This window comes from Vitis riparia, chromosome 1 (genome assembly GCF_004353265.1).
Source record: "Vitis riparia cultivar Riparia Gloire de Montpellier isolate 1030 chromosome 1, EGFV_Vit.rip_1.0, whole genome shotgun sequence".
In the NCBI taxonomy this organism is placed as follows: domain Eukaryota; kingdom Viridiplantae; phylum Streptophyta; class Magnoliopsida; order Vitales; family Vitaceae; genus Vitis; species Vitis riparia.
In genome coordinates, this window is record NC_048431.1 from 827501 (window position 1) to 850252 (window position 22752).

At 34.6% G+C, this 22752-nt stretch overlaps 3 protein-coding genes across 5 annotated transcripts in view; 2 read left to right on the forward strand and 1 right to left on the reverse strand.

The window, feature by feature from the left end:
* Positions 1–16608, forward strand: part of LOC117913411 (disease resistance protein RPM1-like) — a 17847-nt gene extending 1239 nt beyond the window's left edge. The window contains exons 2-3 of one of the 3 annotated variants that reach the window (XM_034828402.1): positions 15341–15625; positions 15915–16608. In XM_034828402.1, the coding sequence (XP_034684293.1) occupies positions 15341–15625; positions 15915–16093 (464 nt within the window). In that variant the 3' untranslated portion in view covers positions 16094–16608. Of the gene's footprint in view, positions 1–15340 lie in introns of all 3 variants that reach the window. The other 2 variants (XM_034828388.1, XM_034828394.1) reach the window with 2 other exon arrangements.
* Positions 5660–10990, forward strand: LOC117913400 (vacuolar-sorting receptor 6). The gene is made up of 13 exons (XM_034828376.1): positions 5660–6122; positions 7427–8119; positions 8204–8292; positions 8385–8454; positions 8550–8633; positions 8732–8808; positions 8900–8981; positions 9581–9663; positions 9745–9808; positions 9910–10038; positions 10192–10295; positions 10400–10524; positions 10618–10990. The coding sequence occupies exons 1-12, from the start codon at positions 5813–5815 to the stop codon at positions 10517–10519; spliced, it is 1905 nt and encodes a 634-aa protein (XP_034684267.1). The 5' UTR covers positions 5660–5812; the 3' UTR covers positions 10520–10524; positions 10618–10990.
* Positions 11510–13915, reverse strand: LOC117913434 (probable RNA-binding protein 19). Its single transcript, XM_034828412.1, has 6 exons — positions 13771–13915; positions 12700–12804; positions 12510–12611; positions 12257–12430; positions 11855–11986; positions 11510–11783 (listed from the first exon to the last, which is right to left on the reverse strand). The coding sequence occupies exons 1-6, from the start codon at positions 13831–13833 to the stop codon at positions 11625–11627; spliced, it is 735 nt and encodes a 244-aa protein (XP_034684303.1). The 5' UTR covers positions 13834–13915; the 3' UTR covers positions 11510–11624.
* Positions 16609–22752: the final 6144 nt, after the last annotated feature.

Genomic DNA, 22752 nt, shown 5'->3' on the forward strand with positions numbered 1-22752 from the left:
GGACCAGAAGGAAACTTGGCTGACAAACCCCGGCGCCTATCCATCCAGATGGGAAACTTTGATGTGTCTCAGGACTTGACCTGTGTTCGAACTTTTTTCAGTTTCAGTACAGGTAGGGTAAACATTGGTTCGAATTTCAAACTATTGAAGGTTTTGGACATACAAAGCACTCCTTTGGGAAACTTTCCAAGTGCCATTACAGATCTTCTGCTCTTGAGGTACTTGAGTTTGAGGAATACGAATATAAGGAGCATCCCCAAATCCCTCAGGAACCTGCGGCACCTGGAGACCTTGGATCTTAAGCAAACTCTGGTAAAAAAGCTACCCAAAGCAGTCCTACAACTTGCTAAACTTCGCCACTTGCTGGTTTATGCCTACAATATGGGAAGTGTTGTACCGTTTGATGCCGTTCAAGGGTTTGCTGTACCGAGAAAGATCGGAGCACTGAAGAATCTGCAAACGCTATCATTTGTAAAGGCGAGAAGGCATAACAGAATGATACAGGAGCTCAAAAATCTGACAAAGCTGAGGAAGCTGGGCATTGTAGAACTAGCAAAAGAAGATGGAAATAGCTTGTGCCACTCAATTGAGAAGATGCCGGATCTCCTTTCCTTGGATGTTACCTCCCTTACAAAGGAGGAGCCTCTGGAGCTTGATGCAATGACCAATCCACCGCCCCTTCTTCAACGCTTGTACCTCAGAGGGCCCTTGGAAAGGTTTCCACGGTGGGTATCTTCTTTACATGACCTGGAGAGAATACACCTAAAATGGTCTTCACTCGCAGAAGACCCGATTGCAGCTCTTCAAAACCTCCCATATCTTGTGGAGCTGCAGTTGCTTGATGCATACACTGGAACCCAGTTGGACTTCAACTCAGGAAAATTTCAGAAGCTTAAGATATTAGACCTTCAGCAATTGGAACAGCTGAAGTCTATTATAATGGAAGATGGCACATTGCCTTGCCTACGAAAGCTGATCATAAGGCAATGCAATGAGCTGGAACGTGTCCCCGTAGGTATTGACAGGCTCCATCATCTCAATGAGCTGCACCTCTGCGATATGTCTGAGAATTTCGTGGCCCAGCTGAAGAAAAATGGTGGTCAATTTCGCCATTTGGTCCGCCATATTCCGCATATTGGCTCATATAAGCACGGCCAGTTGGTGGAAGATCTTTCATGACCATATATACTACTTCTGTGACATGCAGCAGTGGATCAAGAATCAGGTCTGTATAAGTACATGAATTCATCATTTGCTTCTTTCAAATTCCTCAAAATGTACTATTGGATTGCTATTCCTTTACTAGTATCCTTCTAACTTTTTAGATAACCTGATATGCATATATTCGACCCTATCTGAAATGTCATGATTGCTCTATCTCAAGATCTAGCAAGTTTGCAAGAAATATGAATTCTAGGCTTACAATTCTATACGATTTGTAAACTCTTAAGACTCGAATGTCATATTTTAAGTGAATCTCGGTCATGTATCAAACACCTAAAGTGGGGATGAATGGATACTTCTAAAGAATCTATGAAAAAAATGACGCAGCCACACTTACCCCTTCACTGCAAAATTGATGCAATAAAAGTACTCCACGTGCTACTCTTATAAGTTCTACATTCATTATCCTAAATAGGGCAAACTAATTAATAATCACACTTAAAATTTTCATCTAGAGTATAGAGACGGATAAGGGACAAAGATACAAAGACTTAACATAGAAAATTTTGGAAAAGATTAAAATCCATAAGCTTCCAATAATAGCAACATCCATGACAAAGTATTTTCTATACTTTTAACTTCACACCATCTTCTTATGAATCATATTTGGAATCATCATCAAGTATGATATCAGCCTCCATTTGATGTCCGAGTAAAAAGACACTCAGATTTTACTGAGTAGGAATAGGAAACAATCAATTCATTTGGGAGGAAAATGTTTCACTCAAATGTCATCTTCAACTTAAATATCTGAAAACTAAGTACTAAAAGATTTGAAGCTTTAATCTTTAAAAATAGAAATTATAGTTACTTTTATATAAAAAGTAGAACATCTTTTACAAAAATATATATAATTTTTTTTAAATTATTTTTTAAAAAATTTAAATTTGTGATAGTAATAATTTTTTTATATTACATTTTTTTTTAAATGTCAACTTCACTCTCATTTTTTATATTGGATTTAATATGCTTAGTTTGCATTATTTTGAAATTTTATCAAATACTTCATTTTTTCAAGTCCAGATAAGTGAAATTAACCAAATTTTTAAATTGTTTTTAAAACCATTAACTTGTCAATACAAGTCTTTAAGAGGGCTTGGATTTTATATAAGGTTGTTATTTTGTTATAGTAAAAATAGAAAATTAAAAGTGTATCCAAACGGATACTTAGTTAATAATTTTTTAACTATTTAATATTTGCATTTAAAAATTTATTTTAAATTTTTTACAATTCCAAATTATATCAAATTAATAAATTTATATGAGTTAAACATGTACTGATAAAAAGGTTGGCTAGTAAATGGATCATAAATAGATTGAATCATGTCATTTTAATACAATTAAGTAAATCATAAATAGATTGAATCATGTCATTTTAATACAATTAAGTAAACGGATCATTTTTGCATAATTAAATAAACATATCAATTGACATGAATAAGTTAACCGGTTAAACAAGTTAAGTAAACAATCAAATCCAAATACATCTTATTTATTAAAAGAATTTTAAGACTTAATATGATTACAATAAGAATATGATTATATACAACCCAAACTCAATACAAACATGATTATACCTAATCCAAACCCCTTAAAATTTGTGTAATTATCATTTTGTATCAAAATTACCACCTCTACTAAGATTATCTTAGGTTGTATACGGGGCCTTTCATATTATTTATAGTATTGACTCGTATGGTATTCATTTATGAAATTAGTTCTATACCGTACATGCAAGTGGCATCCATTAGAAGTTAAAACCAATGTTTTCAAGGGTCCTATGCTGAGCTTCCAAGCAACAGCAGTATGGAGAAGGCTGGTCCAAGACGCCATTGTAGATTTTCAAGCTTTATGTGATTTGAGTTGACTGATCGGCTCCTTTTTTTTTATGCCTTGACTTGGAATATGGCATCCATCCAACACTGCTAGTCTCCTGCACATAAATTTTAAAGTAAAAAAGAAAAAAATAAAATTTAAATTTAAAATCAATAAATTATTTTTATATATTATTTTAAATTTTCTTATATTTAACTCTTTCATATAAAAATTAAATAATTTAAAAATATATAATTTTTTTTACTTATTTTAATTATATTTAACTTTCTTTTATATTTTTTTATAATAAAATCAAACACAATAAAATTATTTATTTAATATTTTTTTTTTTCTGAAAACCAAATATAATCCAAAAATCACAGCAAATAGGAAGTTTTCACCATGGAGGATGACACCATTTTACATTACACTGAGGTCAATATCAGAGGGCTCACGTGGAACCTTCAGAATGGCTTTTCTGGAGAAAATATTTTGAAGAAGCTAGGAAGGTCGCCATAATACTATCATCTCCTTATTTATCACTAGTCATAATTTGGTTTGCCAAGAAAAATCATAAGCCCCAAAAGTTGGGGCGAATGGCAAAATTTTGGTTCTAAAAAGAGAGAAATCTTCATTTTCTAGCTTTAATAATTATACAATAAGAAGTAAGCATACTTCTTTCATCATTTTTCTATAGTTTTTCATGAAGTTTTGATGATTTTTCAATGTTTAGAATGAAATACTAGTCTTATTTGATAAAGAAGACCAAAATATAATTAAGATATTGATGTTATTTTTATTTTATTTTTTACACTTTTGTTAAAAAATATTTTTAATTTTGAAAAAATGAATTTTTACGGTTTTATTTAAATATGTCATCATAACTTAAAAACACATCATATAAAAGAATCTCATTCTTGTACCGTGTGAAAAAATTTATTTCTTATTCAATTGAGATATCACGATCACTTCGAGATTTAAGAAACAAAAATACAATCATACACTCATAATTAAATCCAAAATAAATATAATTTATAAAAAATGACTTGGTCAAGAGGAATGGCTAAGAGATGGGTGGATGGGAGGCAATGAAAGTGAAGCTTGAACCATGAATGGAGCTTGACTCGTAATAAAGTAAAGGTGTGGAATCCAATTCAAGGTTAAGAGCTCATTGGATGATTATGAAGGGAAAAGTCTAGGCAAATGACTTGTGAAATACTTCGAAATAAGTGCTGAAATTTCCATGGAGATGCAAGTGTGTTTTGTTTCCATCATGGGGGTGATGGAATTGACCAATTCTTACTATACATTTTGCTTCACTCCTTGTTAATTTTCCATTGACCCAAATTTCCATTGACCCACAGGGAAGTGCAACTACCGGTCAATCCCCTTTTTCATTCATTTCCAACCCCCTTGTGGGGTTAACTTTTCAGAGGACAAATGGGCCTATTTGGAAATTATTATTAAAAAGAAAATAGTTCCACATATGTTTGGTCAATTTTATGTTGAAAACAGATCTTGAGAATATAAGATGTTTGAGGTGTTTTTATATATTTTCTATAGAGCATTAAGAAAAAAATGAGAACTTTTATATTATATATAAATATATAAAAGTAATGGAAAATTTTACTTTTTATATTTGAGTTTTTTAGTAGAATTTTGCTTTTAATAAAAGATTTTTTTATAAGAATTGTTTTAAAAAACTTATGTTTGAAACATATTTTTGAAAACGTTGTCAAAAAGACCTTTAGTATTTCACTTTAATATTCAAGTCAAATTACTAAATAATTTTATCTATAACAAGCTTAAAAAAAAAAAATCAATTTGGTGAGTTGAGGGAAACCTAACTTAAAAAAGACCAACCTATAATATTATTTTTTAAGAGTATGTTGGCCAATATTTTTAATAAAAGCGTTTTTTTAGACGTGTTTAGAAGAATCATTTCCGAGCTATTACAAATAATTTTTATCCTTTTAAAAATATTTTTTAAATTTTATCAAACTTTGGATTTATAATATTATTTTAGAGATATGGAAACCTTTGGGCTTATTGAAAGGACAATTTTAATCCATAGCAAAGATGAACCAATGAAAATATATTTGATATAATATCTAAAAATAAGATATCTTACCTAATTTAGTTTATTGAAAACCTAAAATAAAGTTTCCAAGAAACAAATTAAAAAACAATGAAAATGACAATTGAATATTTTAAAGATTTCAGTATTATAATCTTTTTTTTTTTTTTTAAGCATATAACTATGAAACAAATTTTTTATTCATGGATTATATTTTGTGATCCAAATTGATTTCTTCACGCAAAATAAAGCCAATTCATAACTTAAAAATTTTTATAATTTCGATATTATATTTTTATTTTTTAGTCTTACCTTTAAATTATTTTAAAATATGTTTAGAAGGTATATTAATTTTTTTTTAAATAAATAAATATGGAATCATCATGATTCATGAAGAATAGAGAAACAGTGGAGGTGAAAGTAGTTGGAACTCTCTCAAAAGGTAGTTCCGCTGACTCCGTCCACCACCACCCGCCTTAACTGTCGTTTCCTTTACGTCACAGAGATGGAGAGATACAAGGAAGGAAAGGTAGACTTGAAGAAAACGTCGAATTTTTCTATATCTCCCTTCTCTCTCTCTATTTCTTATAATCAAAGTCTTTGGAGCTTTCTCTTCTCTCCACCTGTAGGGTAGTTGGTTGTGAGCATTGGGCAGTGAGTAGTTTCTTCTCTTGTTTCTCTCTCTCTTCAATCTGCATGGTTTCTTCCATGGCGGGTCTCAGACACCAGCTGGGTCTGTTCCTGGTGGTGGGTATGGTGGTGATGAGGTGTGCGTGGGGGAGGTTCGTGGTGGAGAAGAACAGCATCAGTGTTCTGGCTCCCCTTGATATGCGTTCAAAGCATGATGGGGCGATTGGGAACTTTGGTATTCCTGAATATGGAGGATCCATGGTGGGGTCTGTTGTTTATCCTCAAAAGGGCTCTTTTGGGTGTGTGCCTTTTGAGGGTGACAAGCCCTTCAAGTCTCGCTCCTCTCCCACCACTATTCTTCTTCTTGACCGTGGAGGTATTCCAGATTCATCCCTCTTCTTTAATTCTTGTTTGTTTGTTGGGAATTTGATTTAGTACTATAAGAGAATCCATTTCTCAGTGATGGGTGGATCTTGCCTTTTCCTTCTCCTTCTTCGTTTGCCCTTATATTAGCTGAATTTGTATGGAGTTATTACATTAATGGGTATTTTGTTTGGCTTCTGGATTTGGGTTTTGGATGCTTTGAATTTGAATTTTGCTGTATGCTCACTTGTATCTCCTCTGTTTTTCCTCTTATTTAACCCTTTGAATCTCCTGTGAGCAAAATCAAGTTAGCAGACTGGCGAATTGACTAGGGTTATGGGTGTGGTTCTGGTTGTATTGATCACATCTTTTGGTATAATCGGTTATTCTTAACCTCGGGACCAAATTGGTTATTCAGTAGAAAAGATTGTAATAGGTGTGTTTGAAGCCATTCCTGAATGGGATCACCTTTGGTAGAGTTATTATGCAGGAGTGCTAGTTGGGACAATCCATTTTGACCCCTTTTTATAGCTTACTAGCTTTGGTTGATTCACTTCTCAATGGTAAGTTGGCAACAGATTTGCTGTCTTTTATAGAGAAGATAGATCAGAGATATTTGTAATCCATCATTTATTATGGGGTCGGAAGAATAGTATTTGATTGATACAAATTTGGATTATTGAAAAGAATTAGACATGTATTTGGACCTTCCCTTCAACTTCACAATTCTCCCTTTTCTTTGTCAAATACTCTTTTGGATTTCTTGTTTGAATGATGTCAAGTGGAATACAGATTTGTGCGTTTTTTGTAAGAATGATCAGTTTATTTGAATAATTTCATGAGTCTTTAGAAGTTGTTGGTCAAGTGGGTGTCTCTCTTCTCATTGTTTTTCAAGCTCTAGTTCCTATTATTGTCTTTTATGTGTGTTGGTACCTTCTTTAAGCTAGAAGGTAGTCTTCTCTGATGGATAGCTCTGCAATTTGCCCCCTTTGTCTTCAGTTCTTGTGTTTGAAATATTTTTCTCAGTTTTCTTTTGCTTTTTTCGGTTTTCTGGGGTTGGAGGTGGGAAAGTGTTGGTTTGTGAACTGTAAAGATCAATACATGCATACGCTGGAAAAAGGAGTGATTCTACCCAATTCTAGATTAATACAAGATGACATCTGGAAAAAGTACATTAATCCAAAGTTTCGATTTTCATCATACAAAACTTAAATTAGCTTGTTTGATGACTAATCAATTAAAAGACCAGTCTACTATCAGTAGATGACTTCCATGGTTGAATTCTATGTTAATTTCCTTTTTCTCTTGCACTCTCAGAGTGCTACTTTGCCTTGAAGGCATGGAATGCTCAACAGGCAGGAGCTGCAGCAGTTCTAGTGGCTGATAGCATAGATGAGCCTCTCATAACCATGGATTCTCCAGAGGAGAGCACTGATTCAGATGGCTATGTGGAGAAGCTTAGGATCCCATCAGCCTTAATAGACCGAGCTTTTGGTGAAAATTTGAAGCAGGCCTTGAAGAAAGGTCAAGATGTTTTGGTAAAATTAGACTGGACAGAGTCAATGCCCCACCCAGATGAGAGGGTTGAGTATGAGCTCTGGACTAACAGCAATGATGAGTGTGGGACTCGTTGTGATGAGCAGATGAACTTTGTGCAGAACTTCAAGGGCCACGCCCAGATTCTCGAGAAGCTGGGCTACACTCAATTCACACCACATTATATAACTTGGTACTGTCCTCAAGCTTTTGTCCTTAGCAACCAATGCAAGTCTCAATGCATCAACCATGGAAGGTACTGTGCACCTGATCCTGAGCAAAATTTTGGAGAAGGGTACCAAGGAAAAGATGTGGTGTTTGAGAACTTGAGACAGCTTTGTGTGCATAGGGTTGCCAATGAGAGCAACCGGTCTTGGGTTTGGTGGGACTATGTCACTGATTTTCATATCAGATGTTCAATGAAGGAGAAGAGATATAGCAAAGAATGCGCTGAGGATGTCATGAAATCACTTGGTAAGTGCTACCTCTCGTGTTTGCTATAATATGGCATCACGTTGGTATTGTTTTGCTAATAGTTTTACTAATCTGATCCACCAGATCTGCCTATTGACAAGATCAAAAAATGCATGGGCAATCCTGAAGCTGATGTGGATAATGAGGTATTGAAAACCGAGCAAGAACTCCAGGTAATACTTGTTCCCTATTCTCCTTGTGCTGTTTCTGATTTGCAGCATCATGTTACCTCATTTCTTTTCTTTGCATTTTTGTTGAAACTTAGGTTGGCCGAGGATCTCGTGGTGATGTTACCATCTTGCCAACACTGGTTGTTAATAACATCCAATACCGAGGTTTGTTATACAATGTTACCATCTTGCCAACACCGTAGTACTACAATTTTTTACCACATCAGAATCTTGAAGCTCTTGATTTGTGTACCTTGAAGGAAAACTGGAGAGAACTGCTGTGCTGAAGGCCATTTGCGCTGGATTTAAGGAGACCACTGAACCTCAAGTATGTTTAAGTGGAGGTAAGTCTACCCATGTCATACTCTAATCTGTACTGATGACTAATACTCAAAATTTGGGAATGCACTGATTCTTTTTTGGGTTTATGTTGTTTCTGCAGATCTTGAGACCAATGAGTGCCTTGAAAGGCATGGTGGCTGTTGGCACGATTCACGTTCTAACATAACTGCCTGCAAGGTACATAGTAGAGACTAACATTTTGCAATGAACATTTATGAAAATCCCATTGTTTATTTGTTGCTAATATTGGGATCTCAAATTTGGTTAGGACACATATCGGGGAAGAGTTTGCAAATGCCCAGTTGTGGATGGTGTTCAGTACAGAGGAGATGGTTACGTCTCTTGTGAAGGTACCTTTCTCCCCTTCAAGATACTAGAGAAAATGTATGTTTTCTTATCATATGATGTGTCTACAAAAGAAAGTTACCAAGTCAACCTCCACCTGCATATGGCAAAAATGGTTTCCTTGATTCTGCATAAGATTATCCTCCTTCTAAATGAACAATCTGCTGAAAAAATAGGTCGGGTTAGGGTAAATTCGCTAGACTTCAACCATGCTGTTCTGTCCTTCAGGCCTTCAACTCTACCCTGATCCAGAAGATTCCCATCTTTTCCATAAAAGATGACAGGTCAATTTCAACAGAAACATACAAGCTTGAGGATATTAGTATAATCTAAATGACTATTAATTCAAAAAATCCAAGTCCTCTGTTCTATTGATATATTATTTGAGCCACCCATAATCTTGAAAAAAATGTTATAGTTTAATCTTCTTGGCCAATATTCCACCAGGTACCTGAAATTGCAAATTTATATTCTTGCCTTTGCTAGGATAGAAATGCTCAATTTGTTCATGCTGTTCGCTTGGATTACAACTGAATTTTTACCTTTGTACGATGAACTATCATGTCTATGCATTAGATGCTTACTTTTTCTCCTTCATTGACAGCTTTCGGGCCTGCAAGGTGCGCGATGAACAATGGAGGTTGCTGGTCAGACACCAAAAATGGAAAAACTTTCTCAGCTTGCTCAGTTCAGTGTCATCATCCCATTTCTTTTGCTACCCTTTCTTTTTTATCCATCCTACTAACATTCTTTGTTGATACTATACAGGATTCTGAGGTAACCGGCTGTCAGTGCCCACATGGCTTCCAAGGAGATGGCCATAAATGTGAAGGTACAGTTCACTTACCATGACTCGCTTATGCAACATCTTTTAGGTATTCAGGATGTCAAACAAAAGCATCCCTAATTTTTCTCCTTTTTCGTGTTCAACAGATGTTAATGAATGCAAGGAACGTCTCGCTTGTCAATGTGACGGTTGCACTTGTAAGAACACATGGGGTGGATATGACTGCAAGTGTAAGGGCAACCTTCTGTACATAATGGAGCAAGATACTTGTATTGGTAAGACATTACATGTTTTTTTTTGGATAATTATAGATAGCATAATTGGCAACATAATTAAGAATGGAAAAACCTGAAACAAATAAGATGTACCCTTTCATCAATGAGTTATATACAAGATGTTTGATTGGTACCTGTCCTTCCATTGTACAGAAAGAAATGGTTCTAAATTCGGATGGTCCCTCGGCTTCTTGGTCCTAGCTGCTCTGGTGGGTGCTGGTATAGCTGGTTATATATTCTACAAATACAGGCTCCGGGTAATGTCTAAGAAATTGCATTCATCATATATTCATCATGTTCATATACCAGTCTTTTCTATCCTTGCCTTGGAACAACATAAACTTAACAGATCTTCTTGCAGTCTTACATGGACTCAGAGATCATGGCCATCATGTCACAGTACATGCCTCTTGACAACCACAACAACAACAACGAAGTCCCAACCGAGGCCCAGGCTCTGCGACCAGGCTCATCAGTATGAGGAAGGTATGATGGTCCTTTCTCTCTGTGGGCAGATCAATTTCCCTCATGCTCAAAATTCAAATGTTTTCATAACTGACTTCATGTATATACATTCAGCATTTGCAGAAAAGAAAGTAGAAGCAAATGGGATACCGTGAAAGCTTCCACGAGACGAATGAAGTATGCTGCCTGTAAATTTTCAGATCAATCTTACAACTCCTGTATGCAGCTGGAAATGGCCAAGTTCTTCCTTCTCCCATACCACCTTAGGACTTTGTGTCATCCATATACACAGAATTACTTTACAGAATCCTTCTCCCTCGTGTAGATAAATTGTTGAGATGCAAATCTAGTGTAGCGAATAATAGGGTTTTATATGACAATCCATACGAACAGACAAAGTGAAAGAATAAAAAATATATATATAAAATGAGAAGCTGCATGCATGCATGCGCGTCCAAATCTTCTAGTTTGGAGTCCTTTGGCTGAACTATAATGTTGAGTTTTTTGGGTTTATTTTTGGCTGCTGTTCCAACCGAGTGGCTTCAGCTATCAAGCCTAAAGTTGCAGTTGGATTAGCTGGAGATTTTGGGGCACTGCAGGGTCCTCATTGCATCACTGGCTCCATGTTTGCTATTTGGTCTAGGTGGATTCTGCATCCATATCATCCCATCAACAGAAACTCATCTCCCTATTCATTCAGCTAAAGTTATACCCTTTTTATGTAGGATGTTAGGGTTGTAGCCAAAATCAAATTTTACTTGACAGCTTAAGTTCATAGTTTAACATAATATCAAAACCTCATTTCCCGTTAAATCTTGAGAGCCCCAACAACAGTGGGCATGTTTATTTTCAACCCAAAACCAGTTTAATATAAATTGTTAATCACCGTTATCTAACAATTTAAGCTTTTCAGCTATCAAAGGCAAACCATTGCCCAGCATAGTTATAATAAATGAAATAAACAAACTTGGTGTTGGTACTGAAAGGATACTGAAAGAAGCTCCCAACAAGGAAAAATGGAGCCTGTATGATTTAATGAAGAGATACATATTCATTTCATAAAACATGTGGTTGAAAAAACACAGTTCTCATTCACAATACATGAAACTTTGTTTGAAGCACTAATCTGCAATCCTTTCAAACTTAACAGTGCCTTCATCCAATGCGGCCATGTGCTTCCTTTTCCTGGATAACTTGGTTGGATTCTGATCTGTAAACTGAGCAGCTGTTCTAGCCCGTAATTCTTCCAAGCTCTCACCTTCCTTGGCTCTCTCCATGACCTGACAGTAATTGAAGTTATAGTTGTATTCTCATGGCATGCAAGCCACAGAAAAACAAGTAGAGAACTTACCAGATGCCGACCGTACAGATGAGTGCTTGAAAGAGCTTGCAGAGCATTCTGTGCCTCTTGCTTTGTGACAAATTCAACAAATGCAAAGCCTCTATGGCTTCCAAACTTCATTGGAAGTCTTAAGCTCTTGATCTGCAAATAACAAGAATTTGAGAGTTAATCAGAGAAGCAGAGTCTGGACCCTAAAGCAACAAAGATCAATTGTATAAATTTGTGATAAAGATGAATCACCACAACAGAGAATCGTTGCAAGAGGCAAATGAAGATTGAATCAGGGAAAATGGTTTTTAATAGTCTAAGAGATGGACTAAACAACTCTCATCTTTGCCCCTTCAATCTTTCTAAGTCATTCTCAAGATATAAGTACACCTTTACAATGTGATGGCAATGACCAATAGTTACCTGGCCAAATGGACTAAACAACTGTCTCAGATCTTTCTCTGTTGCCTCAAAAGCAACATTTCTCACAATTAATTTTGTTGAACTCTTATCCTTATCAACCTTTTTCAGCACTTGTTCATCCTTCTTGGCATGACATAGTTGCAGGATGAGAGCATGACCATCCAGAACAGTACCCTGAAATAGAGAGAGAGAACATTAGAAATGCATTGTTTCAAGCAAGTGATATGGATTGGTATGATGCATGAAATAATACCTGTATATTGCTGCAAACATTGACTGCTGTCTCAACTGAATCAAACTCTATAAAACCAAAACCCATTGACACATTCTTCCCATTTTTCAAGTGCTCCTTCACCTGCACATGGACAAGTCAGAATCATAACATAAGAGCGTAATGTGGTCAAATAATACATGGGAAAGGTCCTAAAGTGCAAAAGAATTACCCTGACACTTCGGATTTTTCCCTCCTTCATGTGTTCACTAAAATGCTTTCTCAAACTCTCACCAGACGTCTTAAAATTTAGGTTCTTGACAAACAGGGACCGCGACTGTTGCATGAAAGACAATAAATTAAAGAATGACTTATCAAAACAGTTATTCAATACTGAAGAACAATCATAATATTTAGATACATCAAGTATGTAAGAAATGATCACCATAAAAAATGAAAACCCTCTTCTAATGATGCAAAAAAAATGTAATAGGAAATTATGCAAAATTCATGATGATCTGAATGAACAACAAACCCCATAAAATCACAGATGCTTTATCATTTCAAGTAAAGTTAAGTGTCTAGTCAGCATTGTAGAAGTTCTTAGTCAACTCCTAATCAAGAATTGAGGCTTCCTTTGGGCCATATACTAGGAATCGCCCATAATAGCCTTTTTCTCTTAGTAGTAGTTTGTCCATAAAAAGACAAGTTTTAGGCTTCTATGATACTAAAAAACATAGCACACATTTCAATCCACTCCCACTAATGTATCAACTGTCAATCTGTAAATTTTAAAATGGAACCATTTAATTTATGATACAGGCTTTTTGTAGCAGGGAGAAAGAAAAAATTTGATGACCTTAAGTGTTCACCATGAAGAAAATTGATAACCCATGGGAACCCCAGGGTATGGGTTGGGCATTCTTAGCCTGACCTCAAGTTGGGTTTAGCATGAGCTTGACACATTGATAGATGGGTTTAGCATGGGTTAGCCTTCTAACCCACCCAAGTTACATAACTAATAAGATCTGCGATCAAAGAGAAGTCCTGTTTGTGTCAACCAGGAAAATGGAGGGAATAGAGAAAGGGAAATAAAGTCTTGGATGAAAAGCTTGCTACTCTAGAAAAGAAAATTTCCAGCATTTTGGAACAATTAGCTAGCAAGTAATACCACATGGTGGAGTCTATGAAATGGACAAAGAAAAAAAAGGAAATAAAAATACATATCAAGTAAATATATGAAAATAACTGACAAGTAGCATAAAAAGAAATAGAAATGTGTGACGAAAAGAAAATGACAGACCTCAACTCTATCAGGATCAATATCCACATCTGATATTCCTTCCACCTGTTGTTCTAGTAACATCCTCTTGGCATCACGTTCACCAACAATGACACTTCTACTTGCATCATTCTCATAAGGTGCATTTTGACTGAGAATATTTCCCTGCAAATCCACGATTTAAGAGTTGTATTTAGTATTTTTGCAGTCAATGAATGTGCCGCCACATGTTTGATTGATTGGTAGTAATATTGGAACTTCAAAAACCAACAACTTGTTTTTGCCAAAGCAAAGGATTGAATATTTCCTTGGTGGATTTTTGGGAACTGATTATGCACCCACAAGAAATCTCCATCAAGCATGAAGTTGTCTTATTCGAAGGTTGGCCCTTGGTGCATGGGGTCATTCAATAAGGTTAATAAATTGTCTGGAGGGAGCAGTAAATGATAACATATAGCTGTGTGCTTGGAAATATTCGAAGTCTTCCCAATGGGGAAGACTCTAGGATCCAATACAATCCTGGTTTTCTTGATTTTTATCTAATGCTTGTGATCGTATTATTTGTGGCATTGACTCCTGAAGTCTTTTGGAAGTATACTTGGATGTGGCATTCATCAGTAGTTAAAATCATTGTTTTCAGGGCCCCTACACCAAGCTTCCAAGCAACAGCAAGGTGGAGAAGACCCCGTCCAATTCTGTGACAGTTGTATTCAGCATGTCTTCTACAAAGGAGGAAAAGACCTTTGAACCTGTGACATGAAAATATTCATTAATTTAGCTTAGATAACTAGATTGCCATAAAAACTTGAAGCTTTTGCAAGTAGAGAATGGAACTTGCAGGAAAATATGAGGAATGGAGTCCGTGAGTTACAAAGGGAGCAATGGAGAATAGAAGCCATGATGAGAGATGCTGATGCAAGGAAAGATTATGATAACCGATTCAACGTGTGGATTCAAGAAGTTCGCACAGAAGCTTATGCCATTGAGGATGTTCTTGACCTGTTCAGACTCCACCGGGATCAAGAATCAGTGTGGCACCACTTGAGAATGCGGCACTCCATTGGCAACCTGATACAGGATATTAACACAAGGCTCGCGATCATTAAGCAGACAAAGGAGAGGTATCAGATCATGGTCTCCACTTCAGTTAGTGCAGAAACCAACACATACCTTAATGTGAGAGTAGTTCCTTTGATCCCTGGCAGGGGTGACAACACCGTGGGCATTGACAAGCCTAAAAGGAAGCTGGTTTCTTGGGCATTGGAGTCGAATCAGAAACTCAAGGTTATGTTCGTGGTGGGAATGGATGGCTTGGGAAAGACAACGCTTGCCCGCTGTACGAGAAGGTGAAGGAGCGCTTTGATTGCCATGCCTGGATCATTGCTTCAAAGTACCAAACCATAGATGAAACCTTACAGAGCTTGTTGGAGGAAATTGGCTCTTCGACAGAGGGGTCCGACATAGTTCTTCTGATGCAGAGACTGCACAATTTTCTCCAGCACACACGATATGTTATAGTTGTTGACAATTTATGGGTAAAAGATGTGTGGGAATCCATTATACTTGCCTTGCCAGATGGTAACAAGAAGAGGCGATATACCTAATTCTTTCAGAGATGATGATTCTATTGATATCCACAAGGGTCAGCCACTGTCACCACATTGGGCTGAGCAACTCTTCTATAAGAAAGCTCTCTCAGGAGATGACAGACGTCCTTCAGGCTTGGAGGAAGTCTCCAAATCCATCTTACAGAAATGTGATGGATTACCACCTGAGATTATTGAAATCGGTAGGGTCTTGCGGAGTAAGCCTCGTCAAACTAAATACGAGTGGAAAAAATTACATGATAGCCTTGAGTCTGAATTGAGAAGCGGTGGTGGCCTTTCAGATATTATGAGAGTGCTTTCTGCAAGTTACAAGGATTTACCTTACCATCTCAAGTATTGCTTCTTATACATGAGTATTTTTCCTGAGAATAATCCAGTTAAGCGAAGAGGACTGATTCGGGTATGGATAGCTGAGGGATTTGTAACAGAAGAGAGAGACAAGACTCTTGAAGAGGTGGGGGAAGAGTACCTGAAGGAGCTTATTGGCAGGAGTCTGATAAAGGCAAATGAAATGAACTTTGATGAAAGGCCAATAACTGTCTGAATTGAGAAGCGGTGGTGGCCTTTCAGATATTATGAGAGTGCTTTCTGCAAGTTACAAGGATTTACCTTACCATCTCAAGTATTGCTTCTTATACATGAGTATTTTTCCTGAGAATAATCCAGTTAAGCGAAAAGGACTGATTCAGGTATGGATAGCTGAGGGATTTGTAACAGAAGAGAGACAAGACTCTTGAAGAGGTGGGGGAAGAGTACCTGAAGGAGCTTATTGGCAGGAGTCTGATAAAGGCAAATGAAATGGACTTTGATGAAAGGCCAATAACTGTTGGAGTCCATAGTCTCATGCATAGGATAATTCTCTCAGTTTCACCAGAGGAGAACTTCTGTACTGTTTGTGCAGGACCAGAAGGAAACTTGACTGACATACCCCGACGCCTATCCATCTAGACGGGAACTTTGATGTGTCTCAGGACTTAACCTGTGTTCAAACTTTTTTCAGTTTCAGTACAGGTAGGGTAAACATAGGCTCGAATTTCAAACTATTGAAGGTTTTGGACATACAAAGCACTCCTTTGGGAAACTTTCCGAGTGCCATTACAGATCTTGTGCTCTTGAGGTACTTGAGTTTGAGGAATACAAATATAAGAAGCATCCTCAAATATTTTTCTTTGCCGACAATGAAATCATGTTGACCCATAAATTATTATTAGATTTATGAGAAAACTTAGAATTTCTCTATTTTCTTTTCTGACATGCTGCATGTAAATGACACAAAGGCTAGCATAAATTGCCTTGAGGTAGCAATGAAGTGATCCTATAAGTACCACAAATACCTGTGAGCTTGGAAATAATGGAAGTCTTCCCAATTGAGATGACCCTAGGTTCCAATACATTAATACTGATTTTCTTGAGTTGTGTATGATGCTTCTTTTCATGTTATTTATGGCATTGACTCCTGGAGTCTCTTGTACATGCAAGTGGCATTCATTAGAGGTTAAGACCATTGTTTTCAAGGGTCTAATGCCCAGCTTCCGAGCAACAGCAATACGGAGAATAGGAATGGTAATGGGGTGGAGTTTCCTATGGGACAAGTTTGGAAATAAATATCGGTTCATGACAAATTTGAGAATTTATTTATGAACCTAACTTTTTTTAATATATATAAAATATTATTTTTTATAAAAATAAATTATAAATATTTATAGTATTTATTTATTTGTAAGCTATATTTATTTTTAATATAATTTAAAAGTAAAAATTTAAAAAAAAATTAAGAAAAATAAATAAATAGACAAAGTGAATATGAAAATTTCCTACACCCGTTTATTTATTTATTTTTCTTTTTGGTGGAGATGGAAATAGATATAAATAAATGAGACGATATTAGGATATGAGTGCCATCTCAAACCTACCCATTATCATTCATAATTGAAAAAACTTAGTCCTATGTTGATTTTTAAGCTCCGTTTTTTGCCTGGGTCTGTAGAAAAAACAAAAGATATGACAATTTATTCATTTGGCCTATATGAAGTTGATGAATGCAACACCTTAACTTGGAACATGACATCCATCAAACTCGGCCAATCTCCACCGCATAAATTTTTAAAAATCACAACTTGGAATTTTCAACCATGGAATTTCAAAGATAGATTCATTTTACATTGTTCCAAGGCCAATGCTAAAGGGTTCACATAGAACTTTCAAAATGGCTTTTTCCTAAGAAAAAATATTTTGAATATGTTTGGTTCCCAAAAGATTCAAGAGTATACACCGGGGAAAGAAAAAGTAAAGAAGAAAAAATATTTAAAGTCAATAAATTATTTTTATATATTACTTCAAACTAATTTAACTTATTTTTTTAGATTAAATAATTTTAAAATACATGAATTTCTAATTAATTTTTATTATATTTGATTTTCTTTTATATTTTTTTATAATGAAATTAAACATAAGAAAACCAGTTTTATTAATATATTTTTTTTCTTTTTACTTTCCAAGAACCTAACAGTACTAAGAAGCAATAGCTAGAAATGCCATAATACCATTTTCTTGCAAACTTGCATATGATTAATAGGTAAATGTAGATTGCCTACAACTTTCAATAGACAAGTACTTGTATGTTTTATGTTTCCAAAACTTTTGTTAGGAACTAACTCAACTCAAGGCTTTATTGAATTCATGGGATTGTTATAAATTTTCCATTCTTGACTATAGTCTATAAATGGTGACCATGTGACATTAAGATATTTTTTTAGATGTAATGAAGATATTTGGTTAAAAGACTTAAAATATTGTTGAAATCGGAAGAATGACTTTCTTTACTCGTTCCTTTAAAAGAAAAAAATGATTCATTTTGGATATTATTATTTTTTTTATTTTCTTAAAAATATTATTTTCTTCTCTTTCCTAATTTATTTTCTTAAACCACGCATAAATGTTAGTTGAGGTGGACTTGGTCCAAAAATCTTAGACGAGCTTTGCTTGAATTCTAGAAATATTGGCATCCATGGTTCAACTTTATGAAAATATCGAAAGAAATATTGATATTAATGGAAATCCGGTAAAAAAAAAAAAAAAAAAAAATCTCATAAAAATGGACTACATCTATATGAATTTGGAGGAAAGTTTAATAAAAGATAATATAGTTTATAATAGGTATATTAAATTTGTCACTATTAAACTTTGACGAGTCAAACTGGTTTGGATCTGGGACACTAGGCCTTTGGAATGTCTGTTGTTATATTAATTAATGACCTATGATAAATTACTTAGGATGTAGTCAAATTCCTGATTTATTTACAATAAAAATACATTAAAGATAACAAATGATAAAATATAAAGTTAATGAAATGCAAATAAAAGCGATAAAATTTTATTTTATTGTTTGACATATGATATATCTTCTTAATAATTAAATATTATAATATTACTATTTAGTATTATTAAAAATATTAACACATTTAATCTATCTATATTATATATAAAGGTTTAAAGAATATTTCCCTAAATTAACTAAGTCTCGTCTTAGGAATTTAAGATTTATATTTAGTATTTTTGCGGTCAATGAATGTGCCACCACATGTTAGAATGATTGGTAGTATTGAAATTAACTTCTGCTAAAATTCATCAAATATATATTGGAACTTCAAAAACCAACAACTTGTTTTTGCCAAAGCAAAGGATTGAATATTTCCTTGGTGGATTTTTGGGAACTGATCATGCACCCACAAGAAATCTCCATCAAGCATGAAGTTGTCTTATTCCAAGGTTGACCCTTGGTGCATGGGGTCATTCAATAAGGTTAATAAATTGTCTGGAGGGAGCAGTAAATGATAACATATAGCTGTGCTTGGAAATATTCAAAGTCTTCCCAATGGGGAAGACTCTAGGATCCAATACTATCCTGGTTTAGATAGATTTATATCCTGGTTTGAGAATTTGTTTCTGAACCCAAAGAGGGTTTGGATTCGATGTTGTAACATCCCAAATTATATGTAATATTAAATAAAAATGATTTTAATTCATTTTTAACTTTTTTAACATATATAAAATATTATTTTTTTATAAAAATAAATTATAAATATTTATCATATTATTTATTTGTCAACTATATTTATTTTTAATATAATTTGAAAGTATTTTTTTTAAATGAAGAAAAAATAAATAAATAGACAAGGTGAATATGAGAATTTCCTACACCCGTCTCGTTTATTTATTTATTATTATTATTATTATTTGTGGAGATGAAAATAGATACAAATAAATGAAACGAGATTAGCATATGGGTGACTGTCTCAAACCTATGTTGATTTTTAAGCTCCTTTTTTGGTTTAGGTTTGCAAAAGAAAAAAAAAAACAAAAAACAAAAACAAAAGCAAAAGACCTAACAATTTATTGTTTGGCCTATATGAAGTTGATGAATACAACACCTTAACTTGGAACATGACATCCATCAAACTCAGCCAATCTTCACCGCATAAATTTTAAAATATCACAACAACTTGGAATTTTCAACCATGAAATTTTCTTAGATAGCATTATTTTACATTGTTCAGAGGTCAATGCTAAAGAGTTCATGTAGAACTTTCAAAATGGATTTTTCTTGAGAAAATATATTTTGAATATATTTAGTTCCAGAAAATTCAAGAGTACACAAAAATAGAAAAATAAAATGAAAAAAAATAAAAAATAGATTTAAAGTTAATAAATTATTTTTATATATTTCTTTAAACTAATTCCACTTATTTTCTTAGATTAAACAATTTTAAAATGCATAAATTTTTAATTAATTTTCATTATATTTAATTTTCTTTCGTATTTTTTTTATAGTGAAATTAAACATAAGAAAATCAGTTTTATTAACATTTTTTTTTTCTTTTACTTTCCAAGAACCTAACATAGTACTAAGAAGCTATAGATAGAAAGGCCATAATACCATTTTCTTGCAAACTTGCATGTAATTAATAGGTATATGTAGATTGCCTACAATTTGAAATAGACAAGTACTTGTGTGTTTCAGGTTTCAAAACTTTTGTTAGGAACTAACTCAACTCAAGGCTCTATTGAATTCATGGGATTGTTTGATTAGTAGAAGAAATTTTCCATTCTTAATTATAATCTATATATGGTGACCATGTGACATTAAGATATTTATTTAGACATAATGAAAGATATTTGATTAAAAGATTGAAAACATTATTGAAATTGGAAGAATGACTTTCTCTACTCGTTCTTTTAAAAGAAAAAATTATTCATTTAGGATATTATTACTTTTCTTATTTTCTTAAAAATGTTATTTTTTTCTTTTTCCTAATCGGAAGAATGACTTTCTTTACTCGTTCTTTTAAAAGAAAAAATGATTCATTTTGGATATTATTACTTTTTCTTTTATTTTTCTTAAAAATGTTATTTTCTTCTCTTTCCTAATTTATTTTTCTCTCGTTGATGATACCTAGCTCGCTTCCTTTCTCTAAGTTTACGTTCTCCTTTTTTTCATTGAATTTTTTTAGTGAAGTTCAAATCCTTATCAAAAATGATCAAATAAAGATCAATTGCAATTCTTTCATCTTTCTTTCTTCTTCAAGATTCTTCATATTTTTCATTTTTTCTTTATTTTTTGTTAGTCTTTTTTTTGTAATTGCTTTTATTAAAATAATTTGTAGTTGTTCTTTGTTGGGCTTTTTGTTTTTGTTTTTGTTAAGGGTTTTTTACTATTGCTTTTTGTTGAGGGTTTTTTTCCGTTGTATTTTATTGGGGTTTCTTACAATTTCATTTAAACTTCTACAACTTTTTTGCTTAGGGTTTTTTTGCAGTTATTTTATGTTGAAGTTTTGGTTGAGGTCTATTGTGATTGTTTTCATTAGACCTTTTTTATAGTTGTTTTGTTGAGTTTTTTTTTTTTTTGTGTTTTCACTAAGTCCTATGTTCCAATATTTAAATCCAACTAAACATTATTATTAAAAACTTAATCTTAATAAAATCGTTTATAAATAAAATGGAAGCTACAATTCATGTCACTACAATAAAGTTTTTTGTAGATGAAATGAAACTTAATCCTAATTAAGTTATTTGAAAATAAAATTTAATTATAATATAGTTGTGTAGACCCCCATTTTGGGGAGACATCTCTACAGCCTGATTATGACAAGTGTCACCATCTGGGATGGTCACGTGTCACTCCCAGACTGGTTGGTGAGGTACCAGGCTAGTGGCTTTGTTAGCCAATGAAAGCTGGACACATGGAGATTTCTTTCAGCAGAAAAAAGATGAAAGTCGTTGGGGTTGCCAGCTGCATGTGGGAGTGAGTGGAGAAAAAGCCAGCTGATGAGTTAGTGGAGGTGGTGTTTTGTGGCTGCAGAGATGGTTAGAGGGGCAAATCCGGGAGAGGAAAAAGATATGGGCAGGTAGGTTGTTTTAGAAAGGTGGCAGAAATTTTCTGAAGAAGGGGGCTTTGGTTTGGGGATTTTTGGGTGAGAAAGCAACGAGAGAGTGAGAGAGGGAGGGAGACTTGGGAGGCAAGTTGGAGGCGAGCGAGCAAAGGGGCAGAACTGTGTGTTTGGAGAGTAGAAGAGGTGCCGCTGTCTCATTAGTTGGGTGGATTTTAAAGGGGAACTTGAGGTGTTTGTAGGGGAACGGGGCTCTACCGGAAAAGGTTTCTCTCAGGTATGAATGCAGCTGATTTCTTGTTTGGTTTGGATTCTCATTACTCCTCTGCATTTCTTGTTGATATCTGGATATTTGTTGGTTTGTTTGGGGTGGATATTGGAGGCCACCGGTTTGCTTGTTGAAACATAATCTTGCCTACATGTTTATCACTGTTAATCTTAGTATGTTTTACTCCTATTGTGAAAATGGTTTCACAGTCATAGTTGCATTTGATGCTATTTTTCTCACCTAAATCAGAGAAGGTTCACGGATAACTCATGATGTGAAGCCTTCTTTGAGAACCTTTTTACTGGTTTTCTTCTATGCTCTGTTTTATGCATTCCTTTTCATGGTTGAGGCCACCTCTGTGCTTGGATCTCGTTCGATATATGGGTTGTGAGTGAGAGAGAGAGTTTGGGGTTCAGTTTTGAAGTTCTGCAAGGATACATGCCCTCACAGCTTTCCTCACTTTCACACTAGAGACAGTTGATGCATCTCCTATTTGAACTGGGATTCCGCGGCTATTTCAATCACCTTGCTTACTGAACTCATAAGCTCAAATCAACCAGAGGTCCGGAGCTATGTCCATAATGTGAGGTGTGATTATCTGTAGCAGTGGCATCCTTAACCGGGAGGTTCCCATGTGCTAAGAAGATGACGATTTTGGATGTGGAGGACTGGTGGGAAAAGAATGAAAATGCTTGGGAGGTATGGTGCTTGTTGACATGCATGGCCTCCACTTCTCACTATT